General features: G+C 37.9%; 1 protein-coding gene across 7 annotated transcripts in view; it reads right to left on the minus strand.

The window, feature by feature from the left end:
• Nucleotides 1–2,213: 2,213 nt before the first annotated feature.
• Nucleotides 2,214–20,476, minus strand: part of btbd8 (BTB domain containing 8) — a 47,448-nt gene continuing 29,185 nt past the window's right edge. For 3 of the 7 annotated variants that reach the window (XM_087255591.1, XM_087255590.1, XM_087255589.1), the window contains 11 exons: nucleotides 20,349–20,437; nucleotides 13,948–14,050; nucleotides 13,281–13,463; nucleotides 13,030–13,203; nucleotides 10,941–11,070; nucleotides 9,935–9,996; nucleotides 7,885–8,452; nucleotides 7,083–7,173; nucleotides 6,867–6,988; nucleotides 4,900–6,771; nucleotides 2,226–3,097 (listed from right to left, as the gene is read on the minus strand). In XM_087255591.1, coding sequence (XP_087111717.1) covers nucleotides 2,574–3,097; nucleotides 4,900–6,771; nucleotides 6,867–6,988; nucleotides 7,083–7,173; nucleotides 7,885–8,452; nucleotides 9,935–9,996; nucleotides 10,941–11,070; nucleotides 13,030–13,203; nucleotides 13,281–13,463; nucleotides 13,948–14,050; nucleotides 20,349–20,437 — 3,918 coding nt within the window. In that variant the 3' untranslated portion in view covers nucleotides 2,226–2,573. 7 annotated transcript variants of the gene reach the window in all.

A 20,476-nucleotide genomic window follows, 5' to 3' on the forward strand; every position in this document is an offset into this window, starting at 1 on the left:
AACATAATTTCCATAGCAGGCATTACAGCAAGTCTCAGCACCTTGTCAGACTGACCTGATAGTGTTGTGAGCAATTACTGTATGTGTAATGACACATCTGTTATAGATTTTTAGCGGACTTGGTTTGGCACACTGAACAAGTGACAGCACACTCATTTCAAAGATTTGACAAAATAGATTTGAAAAGGTTCGGAGCTGAGGTCATGAAAGAGAAAAACTACAATACAGTTTTCTAGCTGAATTAGGGGCGTTTTGAGGACACCTCCTTGCCATTTTCTAAAAAAAAATTTTTCTCGAGATACTTAATTTTCTTTTGCAAGGACACGGATGAATGATTTTCTCTTCAGTCCTTTTTACCACACTCAGCTAGATAATGTGGACGCTAGAGAACAGACTCGTTTAGCATGGGCTACTTTCTCTGTCCTCAAATCCTCGTTTACTTGTCCAAAAGATAAACACAGGCCTCTGTATGAGCTAGGTCTCGGAGTAAGATGAATGTAATTCCAAATCCAGTCATCAAGGTCATATATTCTCCATAAAATGAGGTGGTACAATACAATAAAACCAGAAGTTTATTACACAGCATAAAATGCACAGTAACCATAAAAACAAATATCAGATGTTAAATGTGACTAAATTTTTCTTCGTTAGGTAAATTAGGATTACCAATTTTTCCCTACTTGCTTAAAAGTAGAATAATAAGAAAGATGTTGTTTGATAATTTTGTATAGCTTTTTTTTTAAGTCAAAAGTTTGCATACAATAAGATTAATATGCCTCTGAAAAGGCCAGATGTTGGTGTCAAGATTTTAAAAGTTTCTGATTTGCTAATTGACAACATTTAAGTTACTTGGAGGCACAACTGTAGATTAGTATTTAAGGAAAACCTATAACACACTGCTTACTTGTGTGAGACCATGTGAAAATCAAAAGAAATCAGCCAAGATATCAGGAAGAGAGTTGTGGACCTTTATAAGTCTGATGGAACCATAATGACCAGCGTTACATTTAAAGGACAAAAAAGGAAACTTACAAGCCTAGAAACACCATCCCAACTGTGAAGTATTGGGGTGGCAGCATCATGTTGCGGGGGTGTTTTGCTGCAGGAGGGACTGGTGCACTTTACAGAATAGATGCATCATAAAGAAAGAACATTATGTAGAATTATTGAAGCAACATCTCGAGACATCAGCCAGAAAATTAAAGTTTGGCCACAAATGGGTCTCCCAAATGGACCATGACCATAAGCAAAATGTGGTTTAAGGACAAGAGAGTGAAAGTTTTGGAGCGGCCATCACAAAGCCCTGAACTCAACCCTATAGAAAATTTATGGGCAGAGTTCAAAAAGTTTGTGTGAGCAAGAAAGCCTACGAATACGACTCCAGTTCTGTCAGGAGGAATGTGCAAAAATTAAAGCAAAATATTATAAGAGAGGCTTGTGAAAGGATACTCAAAATGTTTGACCCACGTTATTCAGTTTAAAGGCAAAGCTACAAAATTTTGAAAATGTACAGTATGTAAACTTTTGACTGTCTTTTTAAAATTCTCATTATTCTGGCATTTAGCAAATGTAAATTATTTTGGTAATCCTAGTGAACCTAAATAGTAAACGTTTAGTATGATTTAACAGCAGACATTTTTTTAATTGTTATGTGCCTTTTAAAGTGTATGTACATTTCTGTTTTCAACTACATATTTTAAAAAGGTAAATGTATAAAAAATATAGATCTGTAATCTATAAATCTACTGTATAAAAATATACCCATAAAAATCAAATTGACCTTCAGATGATCAGCACCCCTTGATGTTTTTTTTTTCAGTATTGATGAGAATTTTTAATTGGATATATCACTGAATGACATTAATGAGAACATTGCAATACACTGATAATAATTGAATTATTTGCATCCTTACCTCATTATTGCTTTAAAACATTACAGTTTTATGGAAGCTACATTTATTATGCCAGGACAATTTTTGCAAAACCTAAATATTTAACCAAGTTTATAAAAAAAATAAGATTTTACTTTTCATTTCACATAAAAAATTGCATTGTGTATTGCAACAGTTTTTCAACGTGTAGAAATGTGTTTCTCAAAAAATGACCCATTTTTTAAATGATTAATTGATTTTTATCAAATAACCTATATCACTATATAAAATTAATAAGTAAAATAATGATAATAATTGTAAAAATAAAAAAGATAAATAATTAAAACACAAAGATTTTATTTATTATTTATTAAATACAACAATGAATGTAAACCAGATCCACTTGTATACTCTCTACACTTTTTTTTCAGAAAACATTTGAGAAGCATCGTCATTCAAAGACAAAAAAAGAGCAACAAGAAAAAAAGCATTTTTGGTATTCTACAAAGATTCAAGCGACACCCATCAAGTAAACAATAGAAAACTGCCCACATGCAAAAAGACTGAGGTCTTTACCCCAGTCCTTCATATATACAACGACAAACAAAATGACATGTAAATTCAGACAACTTAAGCTGCAACTGATCTGTATTTCTCCCCAAAACAAAAGGAAGAAAGGGATAACCCTGTCCAGTTCTGCCGTCAGTGATGCGTCTCCAGCTCAACAATGGTCCACTCGCCCTGCGGAGAAGCAGCATCTTCAGGAGAGAAGCTGGTCACAGTGATGCTGGTGGTGGAGTCCTCCAGTGGAGAAATAAGCTCGGCCCAGCGCTTAAATGTCTCCTTTTCATGATACAAGTAGTCCTGTTCATTCAAGCAGTCTCGAGACAAGGACAGCGTCTGCTTGATCAGATACTGTGCCAGGTTTAAATCTTCTGGGACTGAATTTATAATGCCCAGATTGGACTCTTGTTCAGACATTAGCTGTCGGAGCAGACTCCAGTCTCTCTCTGCAAACTTACTGCCTTTATTGTTCATGTCTTCCGCCTCTACTCCTCTATCATTCTGAAGAGAATGGTCCTGTAGGTGATCATTGCTCTTGTCCGCATCCAAACTTTGTTCGAGGGCTTCTCCAACGTCCATCTCATAAATGGGGGACAGGGCTTTAGACGACCGCCGCTCATGTGTGCAGGTTTGATCCAATGTGTCACAAGCATCAAAATCCCCTAAAAATAATTGACAATACTGCACAATGACCAAGTGTTTATCCTTATGTGGGCTTAAAAAAAAAAACACACTGGAATTTTCTTGAAGACATGCGTTGTTTTGAACTCCACACAATGTACAGAATCACCCCTAGTGCAACTGTGTCCTCCACAAGCTTGAATTAGACTGAGATGATATAAATTACATCATTTGCCTTTATGACTATATTGTCATTCATCAATATTTGATATAATGACGCATACATTACAATTAAACCAGATGTGCAGATCTAAAGTTATCCATGTCTTAAGTTTCCACGTTATCCATGGATCAACTTGGGAATTTAGGATAAGGATGGACAGCTGCCATAAAGGTGATGCACAGAGGAAAGCCTACACTGAATGTGTCTCTTTTGTTCACAAGTGCTAACAGTATAAAGGCATGTTTTTGCCAGCTGCTGTACCTCCAGCATAACTTGTTTTGTGTACACACAAATGATCTGAATTCTCTGGTTTAGATTGAACCAAGTGCCTTTTCCCCCTTAAACATACACACTGAAATATAAACAAGCACTAGAGGTGTTTTTGAGTTCATCTTTTACTTAAAGCTACACTGAAAATATGAGGAACATGCTGGCAAAAGAGTGCTTATTGCTTTACTTGGCAAACTCTAGATATGCTTCTTGTAGGTAGATCGAAAACTCAAGCAAACCCAATAACAGTGATTGGAATCATGATACAACTGTGAAAAAAGAGAGACATAATGACCTTTAAGATTTTATTTTCTAGACACAACATATAGAAATAAAAGTACTAACTCTACAAAAATACACTGAATTGAAAAAAAAATCTACAACATAATCTAGAACTCACAAAATGGTTTTCTACTACAGAATTACAAATGATGTGATATGATGTGAATGATAAATAATAATAAAAGTGACACAAGAATGGTACAAACATAGATGTGATTGCATAAATGTGGAGAAAATAATAATAAAAGAAAAATGATCATCAATAATGAAGCCTAATAACAGCATGCAAGGTTCCCTGGTTTGATGACTAAACAGACAGTCTTGAAAAATTAGACAGCAACACACTCAACATTGATATTGAGTATTAAAAAAACACATTCAAAGCATAATGGCCTTTGTGTAAGGTGTGGTCTGTTATGTGCAGAATAAAAATGATGTTTAGCTCATTGTATAGTTGTGCATATACGTCTATATATCAATAGATTTTTCATGGCCAAGTCACACGGTGTTTGTCTTTTGCATGATGATCTCTTATGGAAAAGTCAACACTTCTTGACTTGGCCTACGAGGAAGAAGCTTACCATTCAGAATGGATAATGACAAACAAACAAAAATGACTGAGGATTTGGGTTCCTATATATTAAGTGCTCTGATACAACTGTGACTGCCCAACCATGCCACATAACAGATGGTCTGACTCAGCATACTACGCCACACATGGATAGATATCTGACTGTAAAAAATTAAGCTTGTAAACTTGTTTGTTGAGTTATTGATGGCATAGCGACTCAGCGAAGGCAGTTTAGTTGTGTGTATAGCTTATTGAAGTATTAGATTGCAAACAACAAACATTTAAGGAAGAGAATTAAAAGAAGCGGGGAAAGAGGCAGTAGTGTGCTACTAGCTAAATCAATGAGCTATCAAGATTTATCCAAGTGAAGATGAGTGAAGGTCAAAGGAGTTGTCTGAATATTGGATTTGAATGGGTCAGGATGGGAGACTGTGAGTGGATGTTTCTGAGGCTGCAGTCGGAGGGGTGGTGGGGTGGGCTCTAATGTTATACATTACCTGCTGGAGAATGTGCAGGCGAGCTCACAGTCAGTTGTGGCTCGGGTAAGTCTAGTCGCAATTCAGCTTTTCTGCTGTCTTTATGTTTGGCCTGGGGATTGCCATATTGTTCTGCCAGTCGAAGGTCCAGGTGACTAGGCCGCTCCTGTGCTGGAGCGTCACTGGTGTCTTTGTCTTGGACAGATGTTTCAGATTGATTAAACACACAATCCTCTTGTGGGGACCCTTGGACCTCTGTCAGGAATACCACAGGTTTGGGCTCCTGTTGGATTTCCTGGTGGTTAGAGATTTGGTTTCCCTTTACTGTGCTTGTGAATTGCTGGGAACAGTTGTCTGTCTTGTTATTGTAAGGTTCGCTGTCGAAAACATCACTATGTGTGATAGAATCACCAGACTCTTGTGTTGGAGTCTGGGCATCTCCTTCTTCGCATCCGAGCTCCTCACACTCATCCACAGATAGTAAAACAGAGCGCCGAAAGTTGGAAGCTGACTGGTACTCTGGTTGCTCATTCTCTTGGTCTGCTTGATCTTCAAATGCAAGGTTGACAATACCCTGAAACTGTGGAGGTGGCTCTGCGATTGGAGGAGCTATACCTCTTGGAAGCACCTCAACTTCCGATCTTTCATCTTCAGTCTCTTCTTCTTCCTCCTCCTCTTCTTCCTCTTCCTCAGAGGAGAAAAGTTGGTGGTCAGGTACACTCTTTAAGTTTTTTAATGTGGCATCCATTTCACAAGGTTCATCCTCCATTGGCACTTCATCCTTTCTGATCCACGATCGTGGTCTTTGTCGCCCTACCTCTTCTTCACTTGTAGTCTCTGCCTCCCGTCCTCTGAGCCGTACCTCAACACGTAGTCCAGCACCACTCTCATAAATTTTGAGCTCCTCAGGTGTGCTGGTGTCACTGCTGCTCCGCCCCAGAAAGTCAGGGCAGCGCATAGTCCCACATTTTGAAGCACCTCGCTCATTGGAGCAACAGTCATCATCCTGTGAGCCACCAGCATCATAATCTTCTGATCGTGGCTTTATATCATCAGAAGACGTTGTGGCACTGCCAGTCTCTGACTCTGGGCTAACCTGAGGATGAAGCCCATTCCATGAGTCTTCTAAGGGTGTTTCAATGCTTCCTAGACTGCAAGGTGTATCAGGAGGGAGGTCTGAGTCCTTTGAGTTCATAGAGTTGAGGCCCTGAAGTAGCCCAGAGGAACTGGATGAAATAACATGGCCTTTGGCCAATTTACTACTCACCTCACTCTGTCCAGAAGCACATGCTGGCAAGTGTGGAATAACTGATTGAGTTTTCATCTCTGTGCTACTAAGTTTACTTACAGGATCACTATTTTTGTCCATATTATTAACCTGTGTGGAAGTTGCTGGTATACTCTTGGAGACCACTTCTGGCTGGTCTGGTACTGCTGGGTTGACTAGTGTATGTTGCTCTAGGACTGAAGAAACTTCAGAACCACCCATACAAGATGTATCATCCTTGCTTCCTGTCTTACCTTCAATAGAAATTGTGTTCAACTGCTGTGTGGCCTTTTTTAAGTCTGAGTGTTTGGGGCTAGATACTGAATCTTTCACAGCAGTGCCTGTTTTTTTAGATCCAGCAGGTGTTGGATTTTTGACTACCCCTGAGGGTTTTACAGATGACTTTGCAGGAAGGGTTTCTGGAGCCTTGTGTTTAGGTCCTGTTTTGGCTGAAGCAGCAGGTGTCTGCTTGGAGGAAGACGTGGAAGCTTTGACGCTTGACCTTGACTCAGAGATAGCTTTTGTTGTCTTCTTAATAGTAGAAGGTTTAGATATATCTTTCTCTACCTCTTTTCTTGGCAAGGCAGGCTTGCTAGAACTAAGAGTTGAGCCAAGTCTGGATGAAGCTGTTTAAAAAACAAAACAAAGAGGACAATATTAAAGACATTTCTATTAATATCAAATTACTATTAAATCCATTCTGAAACTACACATTTCTTACCTTGGTTGTCTGAAAGGCCTGACACAGTGCCTTTGCTCTTTGGATCTGAACGAGATGCAGGAGTTCCAGATACTGCACGGCTGGTTGTGGTAGGCTTAGCCTTGCTTGATTTATTCGTGGGGCTAAATCAAAACAACGAAAGGGCAAAGGTTGGCAAACCTGGAAAAAGTGTAGATAGCTGTCCAAATGGCTGATTGTATTCACATCATAACTCACCTGCTAGTCTTTTCTATTTCAGGTTTTTGAGCAGGTTTAGACAGAGGAGATTTTGTTGTTGCTGCCTTGGCTTGAAGTTTTGACCTGAGACCTACAACATAAAACATTGAGTTTTCATAACAATGCATAATGAAAATACAAAATATTAACCCAGTAAAGTTAAATTATTTATGTATATTTTAATGTACATTGCTTTAATCTAGTTAAATCAAGCATTATTCATCAAAATACTGCTCCCAGTACATTCAGAACAAGAGGTTCTACAGCAAGTTGTGATATTTGTTGTACCTCGTAGTAACCTCTGTGCTATCTAAACCTAGACTCCTTAAGAACTGTGAGCAAGGTAACAGGCAAGTACATTTTTAGTACGCCTAAGCAGCTTAATGATGAGCTAACTCTGTCACACCCAGCTAAAACCCACTCTGCTGAGTGCAGACTCTGACTCACAGAGGAATCAGTACCAGATAAACACTAAAAGGAAAATAGGAGCAATGACTTTATTTTACATACTATATTCAGAACAGTATAACATTCCCTCGTTTTTTATTCATCTTTCACATATTCATTTTCTAACTTTTATATACACTTTTTTTTTTATTGACTTTAACATTCGGGGACAGAAAAGGAAAATCTTGGATTCACCTATTTTAAAGCCTTTTACAGGTCTGGTTGTCTGCAAGTACGGTTATACTTGCCCTGGATTTATGGAAAACCTTCACAGTAAACAAGGACTTGCTCAAAATGTAGATTCATTAAGTGTTGTTTGTGATCTGAAGGTAACGTTGAAGCAAAATAAACTCACCTGTTGGTGTACAGTGGCCATTGTTGCGTGGGCTACCAGTGCTGTTGTCTGGTGATGTGCTTCCAGAGTTAGAAAGAGCATTGCTGGCTGTTTCCTGAGTCAGATCTTTCCCTGACATTGTGTTTTTCTGCACCTTGCCTCCTTTAGCATGGGCTGCTGAGAGATCAGATCCAGCAGCAGAAGACTTTGGCCTTGCTCCTGGGTTTGGCTTTCTGTCCAGTGCTGTCTTTCCTGTTGGTGAGCCACGGGCACCTGAAGCAGTGGAATTCTCCCGTGGAGTGCCACCAGTAGTGCCATTCAGTACCGGTTTAACAGTAGATGTAGTCTTGGCTTTAGCTGGCATGTGAGTTGGCTTAACCTTATCATTCTTGCTTTTAAGCGAGGTGTTGTTACTAGCTTTTGTTTTCCCAGAATGAGCTGTTGGCCCAAGAGCATCAGACTTCATGGTGCCTGATGCTGCAGCTACAGATCTTGCAGGGGAAGCACGTGGACCTTGTGATACCTTAACAGGACGACGAGTAGGACTATCACATGGGGATGAAGTGCCCGAGAGGCATTTTGTCGGCTTCTGTTATGGCAGAGCAAGAGAGAATATAAGGCTATGATGGCTTTGCGCAATAATAATCAGATCAGCAACCCATTTGACACACTAATCCCAGACATATAAGAACATAAAGCACAATACCATGATCTTTGGATTAAAGGATAAAAAGCACATTCTTGCAAGTCACAAAATCATAACCAAAGCACAGCTGTTTTTTTAACCCAAGGTCTTAGTATCCACCACTTAGGTCATGGTTTCCGCTACGTTCATTCTTCCATGGCGGGGCACTACACCAAAACTCATCTCGCCTTGGATAAATTACAGCTTCTCATTCAAAACATTCAGTCGTTGTTTTTATTTTAAATAGCAGGTTATAGTCGCACCAAAAAGTATTAAAAGGTAAGTGAATTATAACAGCGCAAACTTTTCTGTTATCGTAGTAGAGCTCTGCGTTATTTGTTTAACCCTTTAAGGTCACATACTGAAATACTGACTGACAGGTGCATGATGTGTAAGGCTAGCAAACACGACGTAGCTTTTTAGTTAAGATGAACACAGATCACAGATCTATGGCTCTGCAAACAATGACTTTATCTTGCTGGAGTCTATAGCTGTTTCACTTTACTTTAGGACGCATTAATGCCGCTCTGTAGGTCTACTGGAGACATTCATGAATATTCCTAGCATATCTAATAAATGTTGGAGACAAATTTGTTACATAAAAGCACTAAATCACAACTCAGCAGTGTTTATTTTAGAGCGCACAAGAAAATATGCAATTGAGCAGCATAAATTTGAGGGTGTGCAAAAAGTTGAGCACGAACAGAGGAAATCAGTATGCGAGCAAAGATATTTGCATGCTTGTATTACATAAATGTGATCTCGACTTGTAAATACTGTGCTCACGCCATTTTTCATTGAAATAACGCCATAGGTAGTTGGTAGATCTGTGTAAAAGGCCTGCCACCACAGCTAGAAAAAAATCCTAGAGGAAACACTGTAGGTCATATACACATGTTGGTTTATTATTATTATTATTATTATTATTAATAAACCTGGCCTAGTCAGACTACTATCTTCTGTATTGTTTCTTAAACCTTTTTAAAGTTGTATATTGTTGACTTCTGACAACAACAGCTGCGAGGCCTGCAGTGACAACTGAAATACAGCTGACAAGAACTCTCATTGAGAATCCAACCTGTTTTCAGTATGAGTAATTCTGCACCACACATCCCTAAATCAACCTTAAGACTGCTGTGATGAGACAGCACCCATACAATAGCAGCTTTTCACATTAGTTCAATCAGGATGTCTTTCAGTAAAAGAAAACGTTAAACAATCAAAACTTACAGCAAAGCCAACTTCTGTAAATTACATTATTTCTAGTTGTCAACCAGTATTGTTTATTTTTAATGGCTAATAAACAGTATAAGAGCACTTATGTTGTGCAATAATTACCCTAAAAATTATATATTTATCTGTTAATGCAAATCTTAAACTGATTACCTGAGAGCTGGAGAGCACAGGTTTTTTTCCAAGCCGTCTGCAGTCTCCTTTATCAAGAGCAGCTAGGTTGGTGGAGGGAGGAAGAAAATAAAGACTAATTTTAGACTACAGAGAGCTTTGAACATCAATTAGAACATCCACTTCTGCATAATCAAGGTTTGCCAAATATTTCCTCAATCATACACAGACACTTGCCCCAATCAGTGAAAGTGGCAGTGCAGCACTGATTCCAATCTCAGATAGACATCTAGCCTTTGATCATCTCCCAGCTTATCCAATCCATCCTTAACATCCTCATAACAAAACGAAAGATCTAGGCTTCCTTCCCAGCAATACAACTGAGCTGATTTCACTGCTGTCACCCCAGAAAACAATCCAAATCATGGATCAAACAGCTTCTGTGAAGGAATGCAGCGATGTGTTGGCTTACGGATGCTTTGCATATGAGGCTCCAGATTTGACTTTACATATATGGGAGAATTTTCAGAAAGAAGAAAGTAACCACAATAATGACAATGTTAGCAATGCATAATTAATGCAAGTATGTTTCTGCCTTCACAACAGAACAACACAAAACCTTTTGTATTTAACTGTGGACCCTATTCCACAACCCACTATGAAAATGATCAATGTTTTTGATACTACAGTATTCTAAACCTCAATGTTCAAAGCAGCATAGAGTCAAATTAAAGGGATCATTTTACAGACAAAACCTGGAGGCCATTCTCTAGCCATCTTGTATAAATGCAAAGAAGGACTCTCCATCACTGCACTGGGCAACTGGAGACAAAATAGTAATCATAAAAAAGCACCCCCTCCTCTCACCCATGAACACAAGCTCATTCTGACTGCTGCCTGTTTATAAAAACTGAGCAGGCACAGAAAACATTCTGTCTTCTAATCTTCTGATATTTTTTTATCCTCTTTCCAGATTATTTACTTTAAATTTCCATTATGTTTTCTATGATTCAGCTTAATTCTTACCTCATGTCCTTCCTTTCCTTACCTGCAAGTATTTTTTCTCGATGTCTTGGTTGCAGAGACTCCCATCCTTGTGTGTGTTTAACCGCAAAGAAGGACTGAAGCAGGAAGGTCCAGAGCCTCGTGCGCAGCAAACACAGCTCACGCCTGAATGGCTACCGAAGGGACAGAATGAGTGAGAGAGGGTGAGCGAGTCAGAGGAAAAAAAAAAAGAGGGAAGGAGGGAGGGTGGAAACAACAGCAGGAGAACAAGAGCCAATCAGCAGCTGCTTGAAGACTGGTTGTCTTGGCAACCGATCGCCGTTGCCTCCCTCTAACCCTTAACAGGATCCTCTCTAGCTAAATGGATGATGTCAGAAGCAGAGGCTTGTGTTCCCGCCTTCTGCACCGAATGATCATTAAAAAAAAAAAACAGATTCTCCCTCAGCTTTTCCATCCGGAATTCATTTCTCACCCTGTCCTGCCCAGCTTTCCTCTGTAATGGACATTGAACCAGATTAGACATGGCCACACCCACGACTCTTGTTCTTTCTCAGCTTAATCCATTCTGCCATTTCCCCTGGGATATCTGAATTAACTCACAAATAGATAGGAAGTGACAGAAAAATAAATAAAAGCATTAAATGACAGACAGACAGAGAGAGAGAGTTAGAGAGAGAGAGAGAGAGAGAGAGAGAGAGAGAGAGAGAGAGACTATGAGCAGGAGAGGTGAGGTTCTTTAGTATGACCTCTTGTATTTGCAGTGTCACTTTACTGTAATCCAGACCGGGCCTGGTCACATACATTAAGTCTAAATCCTGGGATCAAATGAAGTTCCTTGTATACATGTAAACAAACACACTGTGCTCAGCGTTGCACCAGGTCCATTAAAACAAAACAGATTTATTAAACAGAGATATTCAATAAAACAATATTTTAGTCATCAAATATATTTAGAAATTAAAAGAATTAATTAACAATTAAATTCAAGCAAAAAAAAATATATAAAATTTTGTTTCTCTTGACTTTTCTCTTTTTTTAAATTTGTATTTAATATCTTTCTATAAAATATACATTTTGGTGTACTAGTTTCTGGACGTTTATCGTAAGACATTTTGTTAGGTAAGCTCCAGATTTGGCTTCAGTACTGACTAATCTAATCTAATGTATATGCACAAATATAATATTGTATCGCTTCCTATTAAAAATATTAATTTAAAAGATATTATATATGCTGAGCATTGTAAATTATATATTAAATATATTATAAAAATGTTTTATTTTACTCTAGAGACTACAGTTTCCTATTTTTTCCCTTTGTTGCAAATATTTCCTGGTGTAACTAATGTAGCTAAATTAGACACAGATGAACTCAATCAGTTACCAGTACTGATTGAGTTCACCTGTGTCTTGTTTAGTTCCCTGAATGTTAAGCTGCGGTCACACTACAGTTTGTGTGTGTGAAATTCTGTCGTACGGCGCTGTGAAAAGGGGCGGGATTAAACAAGATTATTAGACATAAAAAAAAGCGAGCGATTGCTCCATGTTTTAAATTTCTTTCCTGTGTCTTCTTTAGTTCCTTGAATGTACTTGTCTTGTATTAAGCCAAGGTCACACTAGAGTTTGAGCATGTGAAATTCAGTCAGACAGTACTGCAAACTGGTGCAGGATAAAACAAGACTTATAAAACAAGCAATTGCTCCATATTTTTAATTTATGGAAAGAGAGGTCATGTTCAAATACAAATTAGCAGGGCAGTTTACCAAGATTAAACATACAAAACATGTCGCACAAGCTGTTGATTCCAATAGTCTTTCAAGTTGTCGATCACTGTTTTTCCATGTTGTGTGTGTTGAGCTGTTTTTGTTTCTCCTCTGAATTATCTTCTTTTGTTTGTTAATAAAATTAGTTACATTTAGACCCTATTTACATCTCTTAATGCCTATGACATCATGAAAAAAATATATGAATACAAACATTTTACCATTAAATATATTAAATCACTCTAAAATATTGCATCTGACCAACTGACGGTTTATGGCATGGACTGATTAAAAGGCTCTGTTTGGATCCGTTTGAATAAATAATTCATTTACTAAATGAGTAATAATGAAATGCGAGCTTGTTCCATTTACCTTCAGCTCCTCCTGACTTGCTTGGTCATTTGTGATAACATCCACCTCAGTCGGGTCACCGCTCAGCCGATTCACAGCAGTAAAGAGGTCACAGCAGTTCTCCACAGTAACGCCCTCTCGAACAGCTATGCACACCTTCCTCATTAGCGTAGGGTCACGAGTGAACTCTTCTCTCTGAAACAGTACACATCTAACTGTCACAGCAGAAATGACATCTTATATCTTGTCTAAACCTCATTGATTGGTCGTACCCTCCGGAGATCGTGAAAGGCAGCGGTGTGCGTGACCTGGGGCAGGTGTTTGACAACCATTTGCAGACACTCTTCCTGCAGTTCGCTGGCCAAACTCAGCACCTGCTTGGCCCATTTTACCTCCGGCAGGCTGCCAATCAGCTGCTCGCTGCCACAGAGTACAGACACTACACTCTGGATCGTCTGGAAAACACCATAAACACAGTCTCATTGATGGGTCTATCTTCCCTCCTTCCTCTGACACACACTGGCTGCACTGTTAATTTGCTAGTGTAATCCAATATGCTTCATTACTGGTTTACATCAAGCCTGGAAATCAAGAGGGGGAAAACCAAGTGTTACACAACTACACTTAACTGACTGCAGCTGCTTTTGGTGTAGTCTTTGTATTTGTGTGTATGAGTAAGAGACATTTAGAGGACTGCTAGACTGTGGTTAAAGTAAAATAGCTGTTTGTGGCTTAAACACAGACACACACACACAAACAAAGCCACTCAATCAAGACCTCAAATTACTCTGTAGAAAATAGTCATCCTTAAACAGAGGCCACAACCCATCCCATTAATGCATTGTTGTTTATGTTATGACCAGTGAAGGAAACATTCAAGGAAACATATATGAATGTCTTAATTAGGAAGAAATAAATAAAATACTATAAATTACATACCATGTTTTTGGTGACAGTATTAAGGCAATCTCTCTGCAGCTCGGGAGGAAGAAGGGCAAAATTTCTTTCAGACCAGCACTTCACAAAGTGCTCAGCTACCCATCTGTGATTTTAAACACACATCAGTGAGAGTATGCTTTAGTCCTTTTTAAGTACAAACACTGTAAGTGTAATTAAAAAATAATAGTCTGTGCAATTTTTGCTAGCCTACATGATCTCTGCAAATAAAAGTCACGCAAATGCAAAAAAAAAAAAAAAGCTATTTCTATCACAATTGACCTATTTTTGTGTCATTCCAAAACATTATTTTTCCTTTGTGAAACAGGGAAAGAATGCTTTAAAGTATGTACAGTAAGAATGTCCGCTCATTTCCATACAACTAAAATATAGTAATGATATAATGTCCAGTTCAGATAAATGATTTTAATAAATGCTGCTGCTGATGATAAACATGAACATCAATTATTTTAGTATTTTAAAATCTTGCTGTTTTTGCTTTATTTTGGATGAAATACATAGAGTCTCTGAAGATAAAAGGCTTTAAATAAATAAATAAATAAATAAATAAATAAATAAATAAACATTAAAAATCACACTGTTCTAAAAGTGTTGACCAGAAATGAACTTCTAGTGATTAGGTTGCAAATACTGTAAGTTAGCGGATTAAGCAGACAGTCTAATCTACACCCACAATACCAGTAAGGTACACCTTACAAGGTACACCGTACACCTTACAGTAAGGTACACCAAGTTGGACCCCCTTTTGCATTTAAAAATGCCTTAATTCTTCATGGCATAGATTCAACAAGGTACTGGAAATATTTCTTAGAGATTTTGGTTCATATCGACATGATAGCATCACACAGTTGCTGCAGATTTGTCGGTTGCACATCCATGATGCGAATCTTCCTTTCCACCACATCCCAAAGGTGCCCTATTGGATTGAGATCTGGTGACTGTGGAGGCCATTTGAGTAAAGTTAACTCATTTTCATGTTCAAGAAACCAGTCTGAGATAATTCACGCTTTATGACATGGAGCGTTATGCTGGAAGTTTCCATCAGAAGATTGGTTCACTGTGGTCATAGAGGGATGGACAAGGACAGCAACAATACTTAGGGTTGGGAATGCTCAGTTGGTACTAATGTGCCCAAAGTGTGCCAAGAAAATATCCCACACACCATTACACCACCACAACCAGCCTGAACCACTGATATAAGGCAGGATAGATCCATGCTTTCATGTTGTTGATGCCAAATACTGACCCTATCTGAATGCTGCAGCAAAATTGAGACAAATCAGACCAGGCAACATTTTTCCAATCTTCTATTGTTGAATTTTGGTGAGCCTGTGCAAATTGTAGCCTCAGTTTCCTGTTCTTAGCTAACAGGAGTTGTACCTGGTGTGGTCTTCTGCTGCTGTAGCCCAGCCGCCTAAAGGTTTGACATTTTGTGTGTTCAGAGATGCTCTTCTGCATATCTCAGTTGTAACGAGTGGTTATTTGAGTTACTGTTGCCTTTCGATCAGCTCGAGCCAGTCTGGCCATTTTCCTCTGACCTTTGGCATCAACAAGGCAGAACTGACACTCACTGGATATTTTCTTATTTTCGGACCATTCTCTGTAAACCCTTGAGATGGTTGTGCATGAAAATCCCCGTAGATTATCAGTTTCTGAAATACTCAGAGCAGCTCATCTGGCACTAACACCATGCCATGCTCAAATTCACTTAAATCCCATTTCTTCCCTATTCTGATGCTCAGTTTGAACTGCAGCAGATTGCATTGACCATGTCTATATGCCTAAATGCATTGAGTTGCTGCCATAAGATAAGATGATTAGGAAAATTGAGTTAATGAGCAGTTGGGCAGGTATACCTAATAAAGTGGCCGGTGAGTGTACATGTCATTGCGAGGTTACTCATTTGTCAACAGAATGTCTAAACGAGACTATCAAAAGTCCAGTAAAAATGCTCTAAACTTTTACAATGCGGCAACAAAAACATTGTTATGAATTTTAGTAATGCACAATTGAAACAATGTGCATTGTGAAATGCACTTTACAATTTTTTTTTAAATGTATATATTTTTGGTTGAGCTATCTCGATGATCCAGGTAAGTAACACAAAGACAGTAGATTCAGGATTGGGACTAATGTGAAAGCAGCATCACTGCACTGATCTCATGGCATTAGATCACTGATGCTGTACTGCGAGCCTCTCCTCCTGATGCGTGACTCCTCAACCTCCTACCCGCAGCGGAGGAAGCAGCAGAACATCTGAGAAACAACACACATGCACCGTCTCTCTTTCTCTCTCTCTTTCTGAGGCACTGGAAAAATCCCGACCTACATTCACATGCCTCTCTGAGCTGGTTTACCGCACTGCGCTGAGTTTAGAGCACAGAGAATTAAATGACAGAGTTTAGTAATTAAGTAATGGTGACGGTATGAAATGATTAAAGGTCAAAGACTTCATTTTTCTGATGCTCACGGTGTTAATCAAAGATTGATGGAAGCAATATGTTATTTTTTCCCATCTATGCTACCAGCACAAAATTATAGTAAAATAAAAAGGCCACCACAGTCCAATAAAAAAAAAAATAGATAGAAATGTGTTATTATATTTTAAATGAATGTTTTTGCACAGCCAAGGGGACTTTTCACTTCCATTGTTAAAAAGGTTAACAGTTTACATCAAGAGTGAAGACAATATTTGTCTTCATCATCGAACAAAAAAATAAGCAGCAGAACTTTTAGTATGCCTCTTTCAAAAAAACTCCTTTTATCATATTAAATACATTTGAAGTTTCTGTTACAAGGCTTCTCTGTGCAATATAAAAAATGCACAACATATTAAAGCATCTTTGATGTTTTCTTGTTTTCTATGAAACCAAACGAGAGATCCAGGGTGTTTGTTAAATGTCATTAGCATGGCGACACATGACATGTTGCTTGCACTAGGTAAAATAGCTTATTTCTCTGATTTTTGTTTTGTTTATTTGAGATAATGTAATTATACAAGACAGCAGAATAAACAACGTTAGTGGTTTTTGGTTAAGTTATTTTGAAAAATCTTACATATTGTAACATTAAAGATATAGTTCACCCAAAACTAAAAAAATATCATCTTTTACTCGACCTTCACTTGACAAACCTGTTTGAATTTCTTTTTTTGTTGTTGTTGTTGTTGTTGAACAAAAAAATTAGTTATTTTGAAAAATGTTAAAAACATGTAACCATTCAATTCAGTAAAATGAAAGTCATTGGTTACAGGTTTCCAACATTTTTCTAATTAATTTTTTTTTTTCTGTTCAACTCATAAATGTATAGAACCACTTGTTGGTGAGTAATCGATGAGTAAATGTAAAGTTTAGCATGAACTATGTCTTTAAGATGAACAATTACTTTGTCGAAGTTAATCTTTTATTGATTCCATCATTTTTCTTCGTTTTAGTCCCTTATTTATCAGGGGTCGCCACAGCGGAATGAACTGCCAACTATTTCAGCAAATGTTTCATGCAGCAGATGCCGTTTCTGCTGTGACCCTGTACTGGAAAACACCCATACACTCTCACATTCACACATGCACTTATACACAATGGCCAAATAGTTAATCCAATTCACTTAGAGTGCATATCTTTGGGCTGTGGAGGAAACCGGAGCACTGAGGGAAACCTACGCAAACACGGTGAGAAAATGCAAACCCCACACAGAAATATCTCCTGGCCCAGCCAGGACTTAAGCTAGTGACATTCTTGCTGTGAGGCAACAGTGCTAACCACTAAGCCACCATGCTGCTGCTAGTTAATCAACTAAAACTAAATAAATTGCTTTGGTACTGTTGAATAAAAATCTAACTATTTGCTTCCTTTGTGGAACAGCAGTTCTTCTTTGCTGATGTGAGGGTTATGGCTTGGGGGAAAAAAAAAACAACTACTTAGCTATGTTCCAGCAATCTTTAGTTTGCTGTGAGTGAAATATGAGAGGAGAGGTGCCAAAAACGAAACCCCGTCTCCTACTCAATATTCAGTTTTAGCTGGAAATACATCATCATATAGAAACAGAAGTCTGTAGGAACTTCAGACTTACATAGAAACTGTAAGGATGGTTAAATCTTTCCATAATATCAGACCCTGAGAACTATAATGGAATTTCATGAGACAAGACCACAAGAATTGCCATGCAATAAAACAATGAACTTTCTAGTCTGAGCAGCAGATCTGCAAGGAAGTAAGTTCCTCAACTGCCTCAGTTACCTATCATGTGCCCTACTTCTGCCGTCCTCTTCACTTCTCCATTCAGAGCTCAGCTCACTCACATTCCACACCAAATCTTCATCCTCTTCATATGGTGTATCTTGTGATCTATAACTTTAACTTGCAGTGTTTGGCATAATTTTAAATGCCAATGTGTGATTTGTAAATGGTCTCAATTTTGCAGTAGTCACTATTATGAAAATTATTATTGTAGTAAATTATTTAAGTGTGAAATTATCTGTCAATTATGAACTTTTTATCCCAGGTGGTGATTAGTTTTTAGGTTAACATATGACCAGACAAAGGTCTCGTTGAAGTTTTAATTGTCTTTAATTTATGATTCTTTGTTCTGAGTGTTTAAGGGAAAGGTGCAAATTTGTCATTGGGATCTTGTAGCCAAGACCCTGTTGCAGCATGTGAGACTCCAAGACATATATGCTACAATGTACTTCTCTGGTCAGGTATGCATCTCTAACTCTTTGATTTATCTTTGAATAATGGATGTTGTATACAGGTATGTACAGTATCATCTCTGAATTGGCTTTCTGATTGTTTTATTGTGTAATTGGCATGATACAATTTAACCTGACAAAAAAAATGTTATATTTGATCTATTTGGAATTCGACTGAAATAATTATTACCAATAACTTGCGTGGACACTTTTGTTGACCTTTGATGTTTTATGGCCAGTGTGGATCAAACTAGAGGATCAAAAATAAAGAAGCAGACAGCACTTATTCAAATGCCCTTAGCTTTCTGACCGCTTTTGATCTGAAAAGTTGCATGGTAAAAGACTGGGAAGACTACCTTTTCTATCACAGAGCAAGCAGTAGGGGGCTGACTTAAAAGGTACCAGTCGCCTGCAAACCTCTGACTCGGAATCAAGCTGGCAAGCCCAATAGGAGAAGGCATGTGAAATTGGCCACACATGGATTTTGAACGACAATTGGTCGCCAATGAAAGAATAACTAAAAGTCTAGTGTATCTGAAATAATCAAATAAGCAAATTTAATAACTTTGGATGAATGTGATCCATTACTAATTAGAGATACATACTAAATTTAATGATCATGTGAAAATTGGACTCAGATTAAATTTAGATCTGGAAAACAAATCTAAATAAATTGTAATAAATAGCAGAATTTTTTTCAGATACACTAGAAAAGGCTTAGATGCATTTAACCTTCGACCATGTTGTTAGTTTCGTGTTAGTGAACGCCCAGAGCTGGGAAACACCCATACACTCTCTCATTCACACGCGCACACTCATTTACTACGTACTGTATGTACAGTACTTTAGTTTATCCAATCCATATTGCATTGAGAAAACCCAGATAGATAGGGGGAACATGCAAACTCCACACAAAAATGCCACCTGGCCCAGCCAGGACTTGAACCAGTGACCTTCTTGCTAACCATTAAGCCACCATGCCGCCCACAATATTTACCGCCCCCTAAATTTATGCACTACTGATACATGACATTGACAAAATAATACAAAACGAATTAAAATTTTGACCCAGGCATGGAGCACAAAACCAGTCTTAAGGTTCAGTTTGAAAATTGAGATATATATATCACCTGGATAAATACACTTTCCACAGATGCATTTCCAATTTGAATTTGACAATATTTGTACAAAATCTTGAATATGTTGGGGGGAAAAAATAATACTAAAAAAATTGCCTTTAAAGTTGTCCAAATGAATACATATTACGAACCAAAAATATGTTTACAAATTTAGAAAATACAAAGAAATCTTCATAGAATAATATCTTTACTTAATTTTCACGTTAGTATAAAACTAAAATCGACATTTCAGACTCAATACAAAATATTTCTGATAATATAATATATATATTGTGGTCCAAGGTTTACAATGTTTGACAAATAGGTGTTAAACTGATAGCATCCATGGCAGAGGCATAACCTCAATATCTGTAAAGCATTTTGGAACATGTATTATTTATTGCTTCATTTCATCATTTATTATTTAGTGATTCGTTGGCACTGTACAGTATTCGCATATGGCAGTAAATTGTGGCAGTAAACTCTGAAAGCAGTACAATCAGGAAAGAAGGATGAGTCATTTTAAAAGCCATTAACAAAAGAAGTATCATCTACAGAGAACAGCAGAAGTGTCTCACCTAACACAGGAGAGGTAGAGATCGTGCAGGCCTATCGAGTGTGTAATGGCGAGGCACTCCAGGATGGATCTCTGAACTCCATCAACAGGCTGCAGAAAATGACATATGGATATGACTATATAAAAACT

The sequence above is a fragment of the Danio rerio genome, chromosome 6 (assembly GCF_052040795.2).
Source record: "Danio rerio strain M-AB ecotype USA chromosome 6, GRCz13ab, whole genome shotgun sequence".
Classification (NCBI taxonomy): domain Eukaryota; kingdom Metazoa; phylum Chordata; class Actinopteri; order Cypriniformes; family Danionidae; genus Danio; species Danio rerio.